We start from the raw sequence: 20,869 nt of genomic DNA, 5'->3' as shown, positions 1-20,869 counted from the left end.
TTTCGATTTTTGAATCGCTGTTTCTTTTTGACGTTGCAAGATACTTTGATCAATGTTTTTGCATTTTGTAGAGCTATATCAGAGCTACTATTCTGAGAAGAAAAATTTGAAACTTGAGGCAATAGATATTGAGGGGTGGGACTCGAAAGTTGGTGGAGGTAAAATCTTGTCACTCTCTGTCAATCTTGAGTGCAAACTAATCACTCGAAAAATCTTATCTGATGATTGAATAGGTACTTACCTTAATTGGCGTTTGAGCTACAGAGGAAGAGCGGTGAATTTCTAAGGCTGGATCCAATTTACTGGGAGAGAATACCGGGAGACCAGATATACCACAGAGCATACATTCCTTGTATAAGTCTGATTTGATAAATCGAGGATAACTGTCAAACTTCATTAGATTGAAGATCTGTTTTTGAGCCTGTAAACAAAAAAATATGATTGTTCACAAAAAATTCAGAATATTTTATGAAGACGACACCAATTTTACCAAGATAGCAAGTTTTCTAGACTATTCACGTTCAACCAGAGATTCCTCAGTTATAAAACACTTTTTAATGAATGAAAAAAAAAAAAAAAAAAAAAAAAAAAAAAAAAAAAAAAAACGCTGCAAATTTTCTATGATCAAAGGAAACTTCTTGAATGCTTAGTGTATTGGAAAAAATATTATACATCACAGATGAATATGTTTGCATCTACTGTCTTTATCATCGCTCATAATTTAAGCAGCAAAAGTATAAACTTTGAAAAAAGCTCGAGTAATAGTGAGAGGATTAAAGACGGAGGAAAGGTAAGATGAAATGATTAGTTGTATATTGGTGCAATAACAATACATTACATACTTGGGAGAATAGATTCTGATTGGCAACATCAAGCTGTTCTTGGGTCACTTGTCTTGCTTGTGAGTCTACATTAACCGGTTCGGGCGCCCTCAAAGCCAAGTGCTTGTCAAATATCTCCCGTGCCATCTCTTGCCTCTTCTTCAAATTGTCTTGCAGCCTGTACCTTTCGCATGCTGCCCAGAAATAGATATTTTCATGACTGAATTCCTTCTTGAGAAATTCCTGTAAATAAATGGATTAAAAAATCATTAGTAACTACACATCAAAGAAAGAAAAGATTCATTACCTAAACTCAATGATGTACTCAAACTACTGATGTGAATTCAAACCCTTCGACAACTGGGCAGTTCTAAAAAAAGTAAGGGAAAAATCCTTTCAAAACCTTTCAGGGGCCACACATGAATCATGTCACCTATTTTTCCCGACTCTATGACCCCTCTCTCCCTCTGGGTGGTTGACGTAATTTATGGACCGCTTCTCAAGAATCTTCAGAAAAATGTTCAATAGTATCCCGAAACAGTTAAATATACTATAAGGATTTTCAGCGGATTTCATCGATCATTTTTCAGAAGTTTTTGGCAGGTACAACAGAACCAGAAAAATAAGGAAAAAAATAGAGCATTTCGACATATCAAATCTGGAGCAACTTAGGTACACCAAAAAATATAAGAATTCCCCATCCTGTAGAGTTACTTAAAATTAACTTTAGTTTGTTTTTTAAAAATGTTGAGAAGTTTCTGGTAGAAATCAGGATTATGATAAGAATTTCAGATTATTTTCACTTCACTCTCATTTATTTTTGAGAAAGGTGCAAAGGGTGCACCGCGTATTAAATAAATCTTTCTTCGAAAAATTCACAAATTTGATCATTTTGTGGTTTAGATAAACAAAATATCTACTCCATGAACTGATTGTATGAGCAATGATTGAATCTGGCGGCAATAGAAAAATGTAAGCTTACAGCAAAGGTGTGCAATCCTGCAGGGTCTTCCAACAATCTCTCAAATGATGTTGCCCAGCTGGTAACTCCATTGCCTGAGTTATCATGCTGTAACAGAGGACAAATACAAAAATGAGTAATGTTCAAATCAAAGAAAATTTTGTAACATAATAAAAAATGAAAAAACAACGAAAATGAAGGAGGTCATTTTAGAATATTAGTTGAGGAAGCTCGTGGTCTGTTTGCACCCCTAAATTGAATAAGTAAACACTCTTTTTTTAAAAAAACCTACTGAAAACCTTCCTTTCAAACGGAAACAACAGAGCTCTTCAGCTGAACAACGGCTCGATTGTTGAATGGCTAACAAGTGAGCAGTGAGCTCAGAGGCGGATTCAGAAATTTGGCAACGCCGAATTTCTTCTATTTAAATCTATGCTAAATAATCGATTCTTGTCGGAGCACCTGACCCCTCAAAGAATCGATATATTTCCATAGGTTTAAATGGAGAAAAGACAATGTTGCCAATTTGCTGGATCCGCCAATGAGTGAGCTGGTTGGATAAAAAGCATTGCTAAGATAGGGATTTATCCATGAGGATCATTTGATGAGGATTAAATCTCTGCATCGTTGCCAGGCTCCTCAGCGAGCGAGGCCGAGGCGTTTGATACACCAAAAAAATACCTACGAATTAAATCCCATCCGAAACCAGCCACGATTACATGGCCAAGACTAAAAGACTGAAATCAAGTTGCTGCCACTTTAAACATTGTTTCGTCTATAAATGCCGATTTTAAACGATCACACTCACGAACGAAAGATAACAGATTTGCGATGTAAAGAAAAACTGCATCTTATTTCAACTTTACTGCCATGACGAATAGGAGAAGCCCCTTCAATTTGTCAACAGGCAACATACATAACACTTTAATGCGCTTGCAATCATGACTTTACCATGGAATTGCAATTTACTGCAACTTACGCTACTGAAGTAGGAGTAAGCAGGATAGAAATAATATTTCTCAAAAATTGAGCAGCGTTTAGACAGAGAATAATACCTTGTAAGAAAAAGGTTTCAGTTATTCAAATCTAACGACCTATTTTTCATTTTTTGGAAGAAGCAACTAAAGAGTTGCTCTTTAATTTATTCCCCTCTTACTCCCCCCCCCCTTCCCCTCCTCTGCGATGACACAAGGCATAAAAAAATACAAAATGATTGAACCAAATTACAGAGGATTTCTGCGCAAACCAGTGATTGATGGGCGAGAATTTTGAAAAAATTAATTGAGCTTCGGAGGATAAAATTTTTGCAATTTTTTTCAAAGTAGGTATTGAAAAAATCGGATTCAGAAAAAAATTACAAACGAGAAAAGGCGACAAAATAAATTATTTCCTGAGAGTACAGTAATTTCTAATTTTGTCGTCTTCCGGTGATACAAGAGACAGCGCACCTTTAATTAGTCGAGTTGAGAGAGAAACCAAACACGCAATTTGGCCTGGAGCGGCGCGGCGCAGAGAGCAATGACGACGCGGACTTTTGTTGGGAGAAGCCATCGGCGCGGTGGCCGGCATGTAACACATATTGGCGCCTACAAGAGAGCATGAATACTTCACGCATTGCGTCAAGCACAGTGCGGTCAACAGCGGTCGGCGGGAAACGCATAGCGCCTACAAGACTGTAGGAATACTTGAAGCATTGCGCCAAACACACCGCGGCGGCGGAAGTTAAAATTATTAAGCCACAGTCATGTTTGTTCTTTCATAATTTTTTAGTTTATTTCTTACAAATGAAAGGCCTTGTCCACACAGAGATACGTTTACGGAACTGAACTTTTGCTAGTAGTGTTGACAGGGCTTACGCAAAAAATGTGTCCAACACGAGTGAACGCGTCTTGTGCACCCTTCCCCTCTGGCACGTTCACTTGATGGTTTTCATTGATGTTTCAAAACGAATGAGAGAGGGGCGGCCCACGGGCGGCAAGTAAGTAAATCCGGCCCTGAATCCGTGTGTTTGCTATAACTTGATGATGAGGTTTGATAACTTGAAATTTTAACTCTATTTGGTCGCATTTCGAGGCTTCCGTGACGCAGATTTTCCATCAGTTTCTGCATAAAAATTATGCCTTTTTTCATACTTTCAGCACAAAATACTTTTGAATTATATGCATTCAACAAATCTAGAAAATTTGTGAAATTTTAACTCTAATTGGAACGCATTTCAAGGCTTCCGTGACGCAGATTTTCCATCAATGCCTGCAGAAAAATTACGTTTCAGCACGTGAACTTCGTAAACTTTCAGCAAAAAAGACTTTTGAATTATATGCATTCAAAAAGATTCTGAAAATTTTTGAAAATTCAACTTAATTTGGACGCATTTTGAGGCTTTTCTGACGATCATTTTAGGAATGAATAATGTTTTCATTTAAAACTCTACGTTAAAAGAGATAAATATCTTCGGCGGTCTCAAACTTATTCTTTTCTCACACTTTCTCATCTTCCGTCTCTTCTTCCCTTCTCTTTTTTCCTCATTTTTTTTTGCTTTCGGGGGGGGGGGGGGGGGGGGAGGCGCTTGAGCCCCAAGCCTCCCCCCCCCCCCCCGGCTACGTGCCTAAAGAACTCGATTGCCGCACGAGGCACGACCCGAGTCTCGTAAAACAAGCCACGAAGCATAACTGGAGAGTATGGCACTGCTGCAATAACAATAAGAATAAGTACAGGGTTGCCAGCCAAATTATTTTTTTCCATTCCCTGACTTTCCAACATTTTTCCCTGACTTTTAAGTATGGATCTGACGCAGTCTGTTAAAGTGAAATTGATCCAGTTGATCCCGCAACGCGAGCCCGAGACCGCCCGCGCCTAATTCCGACACGAAAAATCAGAAAAATCCCTGACCAACACCGAAATTCCCTGACTTTCCCTGACTTTTCCCGGTTGATTTTTTTTCCCTGACTTTTCCAGGTTTTCCCGGTCGCTGGCAACCCTGTAAAGTAAATCGGCTGAGTCTTGCCGGGAGGTGGCACGGACACGCGTCCAGTCTACGACTATCCTACATCTCTTGATCCGACTTGTATGACAGATCTGATGAGTTGATTCCGATCCGTTAGCCTCCGTCGAAACACCGTTGTTGACGCGATGCACTGCGAATAGGACGGACGATCGAAACGTTGTTTCGCACGAATCAACGACTGGAGCCGACGCGACGCAGAGTAATGACCCGCGCGGCGCGGCGCGCGGCAGCTCACCGTGGATCGAGTCAATCAGGGAGGTCGCTCGTGAAATTTTTGACAAACGCTAGGGAAAAGAAACACATTGGATCTAGAGTCCAGACTCTTAAAAACATCGACAAGAAAAAATAATCTTGATTCAACCGGATTCTTGCTTAAATCAAGACCAAGCCTCTTAATTTGAGCGGATTTCCTTTCGATTTAAAAAAAAATCTGATTGAACCAAGAGTATTTTTTCTTGTCAATGATTTCAAGTGTCTGGACTCCAGATCCAATGTGTTTTTTTCCAGTGAAAACTGCAAATTTTGATGTTTATTCCACCATATTTTAAATTTTAAGGGGTGATTCCGAAAGAAAATTTTACGCAGAAACCAATAAAGCTATTTTTAAAACCTCGAAGTTTTGCTTGAACGGAGTTGTGAGCTTTTAAAGTTTCCAAATTTCGTCCGGCCTCTCCCATTGTCTTTTTGTCATTTGAGCGGATTTCCTTTTGATTTAAAAAAAAATCTGATTGAATCAAGAGTATTTTTTCTAGTCAATGATTTCAAGTGTCTGGACTCTAAATCCAGTGTGTTTTTTCCAGTGAAAACTGCAAATTTTGACGTTTATTCCACCATATTTTAAATTTTAAGGGGTGATTCCGAAAGAAAATTTTACGCAGAAACCAATAGAGCTATTATTAAAACCTCAAAGTTTTGCTTGAACGGAGTTGTGAGCTTTTAAAGTTTCCAAATTTCGTCCGGTCTCTCCCATTGTCTCGATCCATTGTGCGGCCCCGGAATGTGGGCGGGACGTGACGTGACGTGACGTGACGCGACGTGACGCGACGTGACGTGACGTGACGTGACGCGACGTGACGCGACGCGACGTGACGCGACGCGACGTGACGCGACGTGACGTGACGCGACGTGACGTGACGCGACGTGACGTGACGCGACGTGACGTGACGCGACGTGACGTGACGCGACGTGACGCGACGCGACGTGACGCGACGCGACGTGCCACGACGCGCTTACAGTGGGCTCGGTCAAAACAAAAAATACCCCTGTAGACTCATTATTGAGATTGATAAACAAAGCGGTAGACAAGGAGGAAAAAGAGTGTAGCCATCCTATCGCTTAAAATGGGTGGTTGTGATAATATGCGCTTACAGTGGGCTCGGTCAAAACAAAAAATACCCCTGTAGACTCATTATTGAGATTGATAAACAAAGCGGTAGACAAGGAGGAAAAAGAGTGTAGCCATCCTATCGCTTAAAATGGGTGGTTGTGATAATATATATATATACGAGGGGAAAACTACCAACGACGTGACTACGTAACTACGTAAGTTTTACGTAAGAAAAACGTAAGAAACGTAAGAAAGAAGACGTAGAAGTACGTAAGAAACGTAATTTTTCTGCAGGCATTGATGGAAAATCTGCGTCACGAAGCCTCGAAATACGTCCTATTAGAGTTAAAATTTCACAAATTTTCTAGATTTGTTGAATGCATATAATTCGAAAGTATTTTATGCTGAATGTATGAAAAAAGGCGTAAGTTTTATGCAGAAACTGATGGAAAATCTGCGTCACGGAAGCCTCGAAATGCGACCAAATAGAGTTGAAATTTCAAAAACTTTCAGGATCTGTTTCGAGTGCATTCATGCATTTTTTGCTGAAAGTTCCAAAAGGATACGTAATTTTTCCGCAGACATTGATGGAAAATCTGCTTCACGGAAGCATCAAAATGCGTCTTGTATGACAAATGTTTAAAATTTTTCCGGGAGGAGGCCCCCCCCCCCCCCCCCCGTAGAAGAGGGACCCCACAAGCCCCCCCCCCTCCCCGAAACAAAATCCTGGCTACGTGCCTGGTGTTCTTCTCTATTTCTGCATGGCGATTTCTGCTTGGATATATTATTCATCGGTGGATTCACATTCACGGACGAGGGCAGGCGAAAAGGCCGCTCTTGAGAGTTGTATACTCTTTTGTGCATTCGCTTATTTAAAAAAAGAGAAAAAAAAAAATTCTAAATTCTAAATTTCGTTGCGATTCACTTCAAACTGGAAAACTCATGCTAAATTGACAACTCAATATACTAACAGCTACACAACTACGAGAGCAATGAGTGGAATGTCGGGACCTTCGAAAAAAAAAAAAAAAAAGCTTGAAATTTCTCATTGGAGACACGGGAGTGGCGGGGACCGGAGAGGGGAAAACGGGAAAACGTGCTGCTTATAATATGAAGCTTAAACATTTTCCCAACTTCTCGAGGCTTGAGACATTCGACCGAAGAAATATATAATTATTATCCATCATGTGAATCCGGCTGGGAAAAATTCCCTAAGCCTTGACGTAAATTTCATCGATGTTCATTGGAGAACAAAGACAAATTACAGATTCGTGCGGGGGCAAGGGAGACATAATTATCTTGGCATTGTTGAGATCAAGTTTCGTCGACATTTCTCACTTTTCCAGATTCCGGGCGACTCGATATCTGAGTGTCATAGAGACATACCTAGATTTCGTAGGTGACGAACGACTTTCGTGACAAAAGTTGCCTCGAAGAAAGACGACATTAAGCGAATTTTATTTGAAGTTCCGAACCCACCCGAACCTCTTTGGGAAGTTCCGTCCTGGTTCGTCTCACGTCTCACCAATCACCAACACCAATGGACACCGTTGTTGTTACCAGAAGCGAATTTTCGCGGCGGATCGTGTAGAGCGCGTGAATCCGATCCGGTGAATTCGTATTTTCTCGTGAGCCCGATCCGCGTTTTCGGGGCTCACCAAACAGATGGTTGGTGCTCACCGGGATCATCGTTGGGATCCAGACTGAACCCCGCAGAAAGGCCTTTATAGACGATCAAATTCCGAACCAATTCCGATCAAAGTAGACATGCTGATGACTGGTGGTCACCATCTACCATCAAATTTTGACGGGCCGCACTTTTTTGATCAAAGTGAGATCAGACAGGAGTGCCATCATTCATCATTTCCTGCCACAGGAAACGTTTCTGTCAAGTTTTCATTTTAAAATTAAGCAAATTTATGAATTTCAGACTGATGACTCCCGACACTTTGATGCTACTTTGATCGGAATTGGTTCGGGAATTTGATCGTCTATAGAGGCCTGAACACTGGGGGTTTGCGCGAATCCGATGCCATTGTTTTGCTCATAACTCATCCTTCATCGGAATTTCAAAATATTCTAGAGTTTTCATGATCGTTATCCATTTCACGTTTCAACCGTAAGTTACCGCAAGATTGAATGGACCATGGCAAAAAATGATGGTAAGAAATTTTCATTCTTCTTCCGAATTATAATTAAAATGAAGAGACAAATTATGAAGCGGGTAAAAAAGCTGAACCTATTCCTTGAAGCTCAATGTCCATGCCGTTCTCTTGTATTTAAATTGGAGGTAGTGGTTTTCATTGCTATAGAAATTGTTAAAATCAGGAGATAGCCTCGTTTAGATGAACTGAATTATTCACACTGGCCATATCCTTCAAAGCATATTCTTCATACAGATTTGTTCGCCATAAAATTTCATTATTAATTGGGACATAAAAGAGAACGTAAATTTAAAGAAACAACCATTCAGTCTTATCACCTAACCTCATTTAGGTCATGTTTACATTATTTCCCGCTCGTTTCCGTTGGATCGGTCACTTCGTCGTCTTTTCACGGCGACGGATCTGCGATGGGTGTTGCATCATAGCACTGATGACATCAGTCACATCGGATTCAACAGGATTCAAGACGAATCGATCGGATAAACGCGAAAATTCGCTTGAATTGGACCTAGAGTATACCTATATTGAGAGAGTATGGCCACTGGGGTTACCACCTCTGATTGGCTAAGCCATTTTAGGCTAAATGGAGCCCTTAGGACCCAAAAATGGCGGACGCCATAAATTAATGTAATGCAAAATGACTCAAAATGTAGTTTTCTTTGCTTATCGTAACGAGAAATTTACTCAAATGCACTATTGCGACATCTTTACATATTTTTAAGGCTAATCGTGTTCAATTTTTGAGAAAAATTATCTTAGATGTAGTAAGGTTGGCAGCAAGTGCGGTTGGTGATAACCGTCAAAAGTTGGCAATGACCCCCTGCCATCCACAAAAACCAAAACAAAGCACCGCCATTTTTGGGTCCTAAGCCTCTCCATGGGGCCAAGTGGCCATACTCTCTCAATATAGGTACTCTAATTGGACCAATCAGATCCGTTGGTTCTCGATAGATCGAACCTTCTTTAGAACGAAGAACAACTTAATCAGTCAAGAACACATAATAAAATGACAACTTAACTTGGGGAAAGGCTACAAATCAAAAGAGAAACCCGGAACGAACGCTCTTTAGAACCACCTCGCGAGAGGGTACCAAAATCACGCACCAACGTTGCGATTCTTCAGTCACCGGATCTGAAGTTCCGAGCTCACGGAAAGATACGTTTTGAACCAGGTTTTAAACACACGACCAACGAATGGACCACTAGACAAGGTACGCATTTAAGCAATCTGATACATGTTTCTTAATCAGAATTTCACGTAGAACACGATTCACACAACGAGAATTACTGAAACCAACTCCTAACAAAGATATTCACGTTTTAATTTCACATTGTCTACGAGGAATTCGAACTGCCCGCTCACAAGAAACTCAAAGCTCTACGCGAGTCAAATCGCGCACTACAACGGTTTCTGCAAGCCTCTCAATCGAGCAATGTTCATTTTCCACCATGTGTTGTTCAAACTATAAGCAATTTGCTACTGCTGAACCAAAGCGTCAAGACTGAGGTTGCCAGATTTTTACATCGCAGAGACTGTCATGATAACGTTTAGCGCGCGATGTGAATCACGTAGAGCATTGAGTTTTAATGAGCGGGTGGTTTGAATTCACGCATCAAGAATCATCAAATATCTTCGTAAGGAGTTAATTTCGGTAATTTTCTATAAGCGCATCGTGTTTTGCGTGGAATTTTAGTCACAAAACATGTATCAGAATGCTGAAATTCGTACCTTGTCCAGTGGTCCATTACAAGATTAGGCAAAAAGCGTGGCACTGTACTCGAGACAGCAGTACCAGGTATCTTCGGCGGGATAATGTCGACTTACTCCCGTTTCGTCTGGAATGACGTTAATTTTTCCGCACTCATACTTTCTTTCTCACAACTCGCGGTTTTGACAAAAATACAGAGTTTACCAGGATCAAACCGAGTAACATTTTGGGTGAAGAAATTAGCTGAGCGCAGTTTTGAACCTACGATGTAAGTCCGCTCCTGTTGAAAGTTCCAATTAGAGGAAAAATACTCGAAAACAGTCGATAGACCTTATGGAGGATGCAACTAAAAATCTAGGTTTCTTGGCTCAAACTTGATGCGTTCCATGCAGTGAACGCCAGGCCAAAACAGGAAGGATGTTCCTGTTTTAACTGAAATAGTCGCGTCGGTTGCTGAGCGCGCGGATTGGTTAAATTTTGAAAGAAAAGTTTTAAAAATATTTCGGTGTGACTGCTCTCTTGGATTGGGTAAAGATGGACGGGAGCACGGATGGCAGGTCTCGTCGTAACACTGCCGTGCCAAGGAAAAAACGCCGTATGAACCTTCAGACGTTGCCAAATTTCCTTTGATAAAACATGAATTTCCTGGTAAACGTATGAATATTTTCCCTCCAATTGGACTGAGTTAAGCAGAAAGAAACCAACCCACATTTTTGAAAAAATTGAGTTATGAGTGGTTTTGAACTCAACCACTACTCTACTATCTATCGCCAAAAATTCAAAGTTTTTGTTGGGGCAAATTTTGCAGAAATTGAACTCGAAGTTTATCTTTCACATTGAATCTTATGCAGGAGCCAAACTTTAAACCTCTTTTTCTCGGTTCGATCCCGATGTGGCTTGGTTCCTTTCTGTTTAACTCCGTCCAATTATTCCGATAATTTTCTTCGCAATGGAGATGTTGCATGTGTGAGGAATTTGCAATTTGACTGTTGATTCTCGTGTAAAAGTTTGCGAGAAACACGATGATGCTACTGGTTTTTTCTGAAATCAACTCCCAAGCTCAAAAAAAGCTCTCAAGTTGAGGCCAAAATGGACGGGATATCCCACCCTACCCTGAGAGTCCACCTCTACATCAAAACAAACTCTCCATGCAAAGATAGGGAGCAAATACATTTACAGGGTTGCCGTGTTTTCAGTTTTGGAATCCCCAAATAAAGGGGCAGCCCTGTCAATGTATTTGCTCCCTATCTTTGCATGGAGTGTTTGTTTTGATGTAGAGGTGGACTCTTAGGGTAGGGTGGGATATCCCCTCCATTTTAGCCTCAACTTGAGAGCTTTTTTTGAGCTTGGGAGTTGATTTCAGTGAAAACCAGTGGCAGCATCGTGTTTCTCGCGAACTTTTACATAAGAATCAAGAGTCAAATCGCAAATTCCTCACACATGCAACATCTCCATTATTCCGATAATTTTATTCGCTATTTCACCTAAAGTTCCTGAAAATTGCAAAGGAATAATCACAACTCTCTTGAAAAATGAAAATTTTATCTGGGGAAATTTGGCAACTCTCGAATGTTCATACGCACTGGAAAAAAAACACATTTGGATCTAGAGTCCAAACTCTTGAAAACATCGACAAGAAAAATTACTCTTGATTCAATCAGAATCTAGCTTAAATCAAGAACCAAGCGGATTCTTAATTTAAGCGGATTTCGTTTTGATTCAAGGAAAAATCCGATTGAATCAAGAGTATTTTTTCTTGTCGACGTTTTCAAGAGTCTGGACTCCAGATCCAATATGTTTTTTTCCAGTGCGGCGTTCTTCCTTAGCACGGCAGAATAAGAATCTCATCAGATGTCCATGTCTTATTGTCTTCGGCCTGGTAATCATGGCGCCTCCTCCCATTGCGCGCTGTTCCCCTCCTACCACGGCGGCATCGCGCGCGCGCCTCCGGCAGGAATCGCTTTCTCCCGACATTGCTCGCATAATTCAACCTCACCGATTCCCATATCCCATCCCTCTTCGTGAACAAGGAAAGTTTGAGAGCTTTTAATAATGCAACTACGCTTTCATAGAGAGAGGGGAAAAAATCAAAACGAGCCTGGGAATAACCAGTAGCGCCGCCCGCCCGCCCCGTTCCGCTTAGAGCAGTTCCCGTTTATTCGCTCCGCAATAAGGTCCTCCAACCACCTACCCCACGAGAAGGTGACGTCATACATGCTTTAACACTGAAAAAAAATATATCGGTGTATTTACTAAGAAAAGGGTAAAATTACCAAGAATTCAGGGTTCTATTTGATCCCAGTTTTTTCGTGGTAAAATTACCATTTACGGAATCGGTAATTTTACCGAGAAATCTCGGTAAAATTATTGAACTTTCTCGGTAATCTTACTGGACCTTGGTCAAAACGCCAATATTTTTTATCGACTGTGGTAGAATTACTGAGATAAAATGGCAAAGTTACCGGGAATTGATTACCAATAAAAGTGGTATTCTTACCTGGAAAAAAAACCAGTAAAAATACCGGTTTTTGGGGAACTTTACCAGTCTGTCTTGGTAAAATTACCAATAATTGGTAAAAAAAAGTGAGATGGTAAAGGTACCAACGGACCTTGGTAAAAACGCCGAGAATTGTTTTTCAGTGAAGTCTCTTAAACTTGAATCAATGTCGCTCAATCACAGAATGGAGAATTTGCATGCAAAATTTTAATCGCTTCATCTGGAAGTGCTTGAAGAGCTGATTTCCCAGTATTTTTTATAATTTTTTTCTGATATGGGAAATAGTACAAAAATCGATTTAAAATCGAGAAAATGCACCGCCTAGTGACGTCATCTGGCGGCATTTCCTATTTAAACACACTTAATTTAGCAGATTAGATCATTTTGTCATATCTTCTCCAATAGGTAATCGTTCAATTCATGAACCAAGGGTATCCAAGGGTGTTCAGTCCACTCAGCAGTTTCCACTTAAACACGAAATTTATCAAATTTCAGACGCCTGCAAATTCTCTACTTAGGGATCCTAAATTACTGAATTTTTCCGGTTGTTTGGAATCAAATTTCATTAGACGCGGAAGTGGCAGCGACAAAATATTTTCAGACAGGGTGTCAAGTTTTAAATTTTTTCCTACCCTGAAGAAAAGTCGAGATATTTTGCTCAGAAACCTTAAAATTTGTTGCTTTAGTCAAAAGCATGACAGTTTTTTTTCGATTAAGGCTCATGTCTTAATACACACAGTTCCGTTTGACAGAAAAATATGTACGTCCAATTGTCCGTGAAATCGTGGTCGATGGGTTCGTGTTTTTATGTTTTTTGATCTACTCATTTCGATGGAATCCGTAAACTCCGATTTAACGGAATTGGAAGAGAATTTCGGTTGGAATCGGGGATTTAACCACCCAAGTGAGTAAGAGTGGCTGGATGAATCCTGCGCCGTCTCTTTTGAAATGAGGACGATTCATGAAATGGCCGTGAAGTTGATCAATCACTTAAAGAGGCAGAGTTTGAGTCATGGCCCGGGCCGCGCGGCGTCCATTCCAATTGATGGGTTCACGCGTGCCCTGCGTCTGAATACTGCCGTCTCCGACGTCATCACGTCACTTGACGCACACGAGGAATGACCGGCCCCGGCCCCGCTGCCCACCAGGCATACAAAGTATGATCCCTCGCAAAAAATTATTTTACTCTTCCTCTTTACTTGATAGGCCATCATATGAAAACGAAAAACATGCCAACTTATCATGTCTCTTCGGGCTTATGTTCATTTAAGTGTTGCTATGATTGCGCAGCTTCGCCGCTCTCTTAATTCAAATCGGACGTATTTCTGTCAAACGGAACTAAGCGCCAAATTGAGTTCCTTTTGATGAATTTAGAATGGCGGATAGCGCATTCTGTCAAACGGAACTAAAGCGCCATGGAAAAGCATTGCGAGTATAGGACGGAATGAGACCGACGCCTGGTTCCGCCGCCAATCCAAACCCCCCGCTACCTTCCTCCCCCTAGGGCGCTTAGTTCCGTTTGACAGAAATACGTCCAATTGGACTACATTTTCCAGTACGGAACTACCTCTGGCTCATCCATATAAAAGCACCTATATGCTAAGGAAAACGAGTAGCACGCGTGCTGTTTCTAAAATGAGTCAGAGGCAGAAGTTCTTAATTACAAAATGCAGTCCTATTCACGTAACTTCGAATAAAATGTTGAGGAAAATTGCCTCATGAAATTAGATAATTTTAAAGAGCAAATCAGCGGAGCTAAAATGCCTCTGAGCGACAAAGAAATATACACAAAACTTCGCAGTCCTGGCAACTTCCAAAGTATCTCAACTGTTTCTTTAAACGGTCGTTCGAGGTATTGCCCGGATCCTCGAGCATGATGCGAGATCTTCAACAGGGTGACAAGTTATTGAAAACCTGGAAAACTCTCACAATTACGCCCAGCCCTGAAAAATTAGGGAACTTCGTAATTATTTCTTCGCTCCTGGTATTTCCTCATTTTCTACCACCATATTAATTCACAAGTCTTATCGATGTAAATTAGAACTTGCGAATCCAACAATCATTATTAATTGCAGCACTTGCTTTTAAAACTTTTCTAGAATTGCCACCCAGAACCTCTTGGGGGCCATTGGGATTTAGAATTAGAATTTATCGACTTTTCTAGGTTTTCCCTAGTGCATAAATCAGCAGAATTTTGGTGAGGAATTGCGCAGATAAAATAGGAAATATTGATGGACGTAGTTGATTGAATTTTTCAGTGCTGGAATGTAATTGCATTGAGATTTAGAATTAGAATTTATCGACTTTTCTAGGTTTTCCCTAGTGCATGAATCAGCAGAATTTTTTATAGGAAATATTGATGGACATAGTTGGTTGAATTTTTCAGTGCTGGAATGTAATTGCATTGAGATTTAGAATTAGAATTTATCGACTTTTCTAGGTTTTCCCTAGTGCATAAATCAGCAGAATTTTGGTGAGGAATTGCGCAGATAAATTCATAGGAAATATTGATGGACATAGTTGATTGAATTTTTCAGTGCTGGAATGTAATTGCGTTCCTTCGCCTTGGAAAGGATACAAATTTAGTAGAAATTGGCGGATTCCGTACCTGCATCAGGTGAATCAGATGATTCGATTTTGATGTCCAACGATCCACGACATAACCGCGCAAGGAGGAGTGGAGTGCACCAAAACTACCGAGTCTCGGTCTACGAATATGCGAGCGATGGTGAGATCCGATTTTGTTGAGACATCAAGTGAGTCCACACATCATTGCGGCCGACACCTCGAATTAATAACAATAACAGAATAACACGCCACGCAGGAGCGCTTGTGACCTGTGTTGCTCCATCTCGAATCGCTTTCCCGAGAATGAAACACGGCCGTCGAAAGAAAACACGCGAGTAACTCCGGCGAAAGAACTCTCAACGGAAAACAAAACCAGGACCGACATGACGCGACGCTCGCCGAATCCAAGGAAAAAGAATTATTGGATGAAATAAATCTAGTTCAAGTCAAATCTATCGAAGCCCGCACTCGATGAGTCGCTCACTAATTCGGTGGGTTTTTCATTTACTCCTGTCACAATTAAAATGTCTATCAGCACAATTCATGATGGTCTTTTTGAAAAAGACGAACGAAAAAAATATCCATGAGAAGATTCGATCGCACTAAAAATACTCGAAACTTTCGCTGGTGCCGACTGGATTCAGATCTAAACCATCGAACCGAACGCACGGAAAAAACAAACTTTCGTTTGGTTTAGTTCGAAAATCGATTTTTTTTTTTTTTAATCCGATTTAGAGAAAACTCGAGAAAATTACGAATGTTCACTACTTACTCGTCAAAAACACAATCTGTGGCCACTGTGCCAGACACTCAGATTTTCCCTCCCCACTCACACTTATGGAAGTCCTAACAAGCCGAAAAAAATATACGTAGAAAAGTAATGATGCATTTCTGATGGATTTTCATTGGTCGAGAAAAAAAAATGAAAAATGAATTTTTTAAAATTTATTTGCTTTCCGTTCCTGTCGCAAGGGGAAAATGAAAATCTTCTGTTTCGAATTTAAGAAATGGAGTATAAAAATTGGTAAAAAAAAAAAAAAAAAAAAAAAAAAAAAAAAAAAAAAAAAAAATAAAGGTTCGGCAAGAAGGGGGAGGGGGGTGACAGGGAGAAAAACTCGGTGCGGTGGCGGATGACGTCCGATCCGGCGGAGGACGAGCGAAGAACTGGACGAGGACGAGCCGACGGCGGCGCCGACGCGACGTCAACGGAACGTCAGGCCACGTGAAAACACGCCGACCCGCGACACGAAAAAGCCCCACAAATAGCGTCATTAGCGTCTTTCGCCAGCTCTCTAGCCCCACTTGGAACCTAAAGGCTTTGAAATTTTCCAGAAACGCGTCATTTCGACGCATCAGAGCTTCGATAAAGTTTCAGATTTTCGAAGCTCCTTGCTGAGTAGGCAATTTTTACTGCAGGGACTGTAGGGAAATTGCTTACGGAGCAAGGGGATTCGAAAATCCCGAAGCTATCGCGACGGATTCACCCTTCAGAGTTTTGAAGCCCCTTGCTCCGTAGGCAATATTCTTACAGTCCCTGCAGTGAAAATTTCCTACTCACCAAGGAGCTTCGAAAATCTGAAACTTTTTCGAAGCTCTGATGCGTCGAAATGACGCGTCTCTGGAAAATTTTGTGCAGCACTAGCAGGACCTGATTTTTTGCGCTCTTTCACATGGTGTAATCCGTTTTTCCAAATATCATCTACCAAAAAAGTTATCGCAATTTTAAAATCCGGGAATGCTCTTTATGTTATTTCCTGAAGACGTACGTCCTTGAAAACACAAAAAATGAACCGTGCGCTAAAAAATACTCCCCTACACCAAGTTTCAGCTACTTACGACAAAATAACGAGGAGTTACATCAATTTGAAAGAAAAAAAATGGCAACTTCGGAAGCGCATAGCTCACTTATGAAGCGTTTTCGGGCATATGTGTATCGGAAAAAATAGTCATATTTTGAGCCGAAAAATCCATACTGAAAGTTAAGTGCGTTTACTTCCGGACACCCTGTACATTAGCTCCTACCCGTCATGGTAATAACGTTTTTATGAATAAATCCAAACTTTAAGCTCATGGAAAAAAGAATAATTTACGTGGGCTAAATTGCACGCTTAACGATACTATGCTGCCGTGCCAAGGAAGAGCGCCGTATGAACCTTCAGGCGTTGCCGAATTTCCTTTGATAAAACACGAATTTCTTGGTAAACTTATGAATATTTTCTTTCCAATTTTTCAGCTAATTTTGTTCGCAATTTCACCCGAATTCCCTGAAAATTTCAAGGAAAAATATCCATAACTTTCCTCAAAAATAAACATATTATCGAAGGAAATTTGGCAACTCTCGAATGTTCATACGGCGTTCTTCCATAGCACGGCAGTATGAGAGTCTCAGCAGTATGAAATATGGCAACCTCAATCATGACGCTTTGGCTCAGCTATAGCAAGCTGTATGAGCAACACAGGGTGGGAAAGAAACAAAGCTCGATCGAGTAGTCCGCTAGTCCGTTGTAGTGCGCGATTTGACTCGAGTAGGGCATTGTTTTTCTTGAGACCGGGCAAATCAAATTTCCCGTGACCAATGTACAATAAAAACGTTAATATCTGGGTTAGGAGTTGATTTCAGTAGTTTTCGTTGTGCGAATCGTGTTCTACGCAAAATTCTGCTGAATAATCATGTATCGGAGTGCTTAAATTCGTACCTTGTTTAAGGGTCCATTTTATCTAAAAAAAAAGCGAACATAGAGAACTTTCCTGACTTTTCTCGGAAAATACATTTTATCGGGAGAAACGAGGCAATTTGGAATACTCATACGGCGTCGAAAAACAACATTAGCTTTTAAAGCCCCTATATTCGATGCCGCGATTATTCTAACACGAGTTCGAAATAATCGCGCCAAACACAGTGCGGCCACGGCCAGCGCGGCGTTAGAGAGACGCATATTAAGTAGCGCCTGCAAGACTGAAGGAATACTTCACTCATTGCATGCACACCACAGTGCGCGCTTTAATCTTTGGGATTTCTCGGTGTCAGAACAGACAGACCTATTTACCACCCGCAGTGCGGTGGACACAATATCCAACCAGTGTATGTACAACGCGAGCCTGCAATCCTCGAATGAAGGTTCGTGGAGATTTTCTTGCCTTCTCAAGCGTATTTTCGTTGCGGTTCGGTCAAACCAAAATAGGTGGATCAAACGGTTTCGTATTTTATTTTGACGCGATCATAATTTTTCGAAACAACATCGGTACATAGAAAGTGGAATTCTTGCAAACGTGGGAGCCAAAAAATAATTCTACTACCTATAAAAAGTAGGGTTGAGAAATGACCTGATGAGGATGATAGCATCCGACCAGCATCAATTTCGAAACTCCAGCCTCAACTGTTTACTTACCAACCCGATTATGATCTCACCGTCATTATCGCGGGATTTTGGCTCGACTGATCATCAATGAAAATACGCTTCTGTTGACTTTCCCATAATGGACCACTAGACAGGGTATGAAATTCAGCATTCTGATACATGTTTCTCAGCCAAAATTTTACGTAGAATACGTTGCACACAACGAAAATTACCGAAATCAACTCCTTACGAAGATATTTATTGATTCTTGATGCGTGAATTCAAACCACCCGCTCATGAAAACTCAATGCTCTACGTGATTCACATCGCGCGCTAAACGTTATCATGACAGTCTCTGCGATATAAAAATCTAGCAACCTCAATCTTGACGCTTCGGCTCAGTTATAGCAAATTGCTAATAGTTTGAACAACACATGGTGGGAAATGAACATCGCTCGATTGAGGAGCTTGCTGAAACCGTTGTAGTGCGCGATTGACTCACGTAGAGCTTTGAGTTTCTTGTGAGCGGGCAGTTCAAATTCCTCGTAACCAATGTGAAATAAAAACGTTAATATTATCGTTAGGAGTTGCTTTCAGTAATTTTCGTTGTGTGGATCTTTTTCTACGTGAAATTCTGGTTAAGAAAGATGGAGCAGATCGCTTAAATTCGTACCTTGTCTAGTGGTCCATTAAACATCCTTCATTGCACCTCATCTACCGGTCCTTGAGACGAATCAAATGTGAAAATTCGCCAGTTTTAGTTGCTTCACCGTCTTCATGTTCGATTGGGACGATAGGCTCGTTCTACTGAGCGTTCTACTACAATTTTGATGTTTTCAGTCACGGAGAATCCGTGTGTGAAACGTGGGCGTCCGGCAAGGCGTAGGCATATTTGGACGTATTTCTGCCAAACGGAACTATGTGCATTAAGATATGAGCCCTGAGACCATAAGAATACATGCATAACAAGGCTCACGTCAGAATGCACACAGTTCCGTTTGGTAGAAATACGTCCATTTCTCACAACCCCTCCGAGCGTCGCATCGAGCGGCGACAAGTCTATGTCAGTGATAGGGAAATGGACTGCATTTGGCAATCTGGAACTAAGCAAGCTATTATATAAGTTAGGAAATAATATGGTTTTGTATGGTACTTACAGTTTTTTGCATTGAAGGTGAGTCTTCATAACAATCATTTGCTATACTTCGAAGATCTTGAAGACTTCCCCAGTGAGCAGGATGAATCAACATGGTAGATCTCAACAAATTGCAACTATTAGACTTTGGTGTATCTTGTCGACTTAAGTTTGAACTTTGGTGCAGCTTCAAATCCTCAAGGCTTTGGGATGTATTGGATGGAATACCAAAAACTTTGGGCGATAGTTTGTACGATAAAAAAGCATCTTGACTTTTAGAGCTGCAGGTTCCAAGACTCATGTCATCAGCAGAGCATAAATGGTTGTCTATATTATTGAAAATATAGCTGCCGTCTTGAGACCTTGTTTTTTCCATGGAAATATCCATTTGCTTTACCGTTGTATCAAAAGTGGAGTTTTCTGGTGTCTTGCGACTACTTTTCCCACTACTGACACTCATATTTTCTTGAGAGACACGCAAGTTAAATGGATCTTCTGAGCATGTACTGATCGGAGAGCAACTTCGATTACTGGTGGGCGCAACGATAGGGTCTGGCATGGCTCTGACAGTCAGACGCTCTCTGGAAGGATAGTTTGGGCTATCTTCATTAGGTAGAACATGGAGCCTCTGGTTTTGGATATCGACCACGAGAATCCTATCAGATTGATTACCCGAGTCATCGCGAAAGCCAATCCCAGAGTCACTATTGCTAGTTGTTGTGCTATCATGGCTTGGTTGGGGGGAATTGGCGACTGGTTCTTCATCATCAAGACCAGGAGTCTCGTAAAATTTCCTGATGATGGCTAAGATGGGATCACTATTTATAGGGTATTCTTGACACAGACCTGAGTTGGTATCAATAGTGCATTCAATTTTGAAAGTGAGCGAACGGAAGTTGTGCTCACTATGTGGTCTTGGATCAACCGCAAAAACATGACAAGAATCTGAAGGATCATCACCAGTGGAAGTCGTAACAACACCAAAGTGCCTACGATCTTCATTCGAACTCGCTCCACAGAATGTCACTCTCTCACCAGGGTAAATGGCCAAAGTTGTGCCGGTGTGGTTTTGCAATTTCAGACTGCGAGTGAAGAGAGTCATTAGCACGGCAGTGTGGGTTCTTTTCTCAGCGCGTAACCTTTTAATACACCCTCGAACAATCTAAAAAGGAAGACAAATACATAAATGGACAGGATATCTAAAAGTTAGAAGCATCAAAGTAAATTACACTTAGGACAATTTGAGGAAAATTGATTAGAGGCTTGGAAAAAGAGATGATAGGTTGAAGAAACACTTTCGGTATCAATAACGTTAAACTTAACCATGAATTACGAAAAACTTAC

General features: G+C 40.9%; 1 protein-coding gene across 1 annotated transcript in view; it reads right to left on the bottom strand.

The window, feature by feature from the left end:
- Positions 1 to 20,869, bottom strand: part of loco (locomotion defects) — a 33,914-nt gene that overhangs the window by 10,321 nt on the left and 2,724 nt on the right. Inside the window, exons 2-5 of the mRNA XM_019047085.2 lie at positions 19,548 to 20,687; positions 1,804 to 1,890; positions 843 to 1,064; positions 242 to 421 (exon numbers count right to left, since the gene is read on the bottom strand). Coding sequence (XP_018902630.1) covers positions 242 to 421; positions 843 to 1,064; positions 1,804 to 1,890; positions 19,548 to 20,687 — 1,629 coding nt within the window. The remainder of the gene's footprint in view (positions 1 to 241; positions 422 to 842; positions 1,065 to 1,803; positions 1,891 to 19,547; positions 20,688 to 20,869) is intronic.

Source organism: Bemisia tabaci, chromosome 4 (genome assembly GCF_918797505.1).
Source record: "Bemisia tabaci chromosome 4, PGI_BMITA_v3".
Lineage (NCBI taxonomy): Eukaryota > Metazoa > Arthropoda > Insecta > Hemiptera > Aleyrodidae > Bemisia > Bemisia tabaci.
This window is presented reverse-complemented; position numbering and strand designations above follow the sequence as displayed.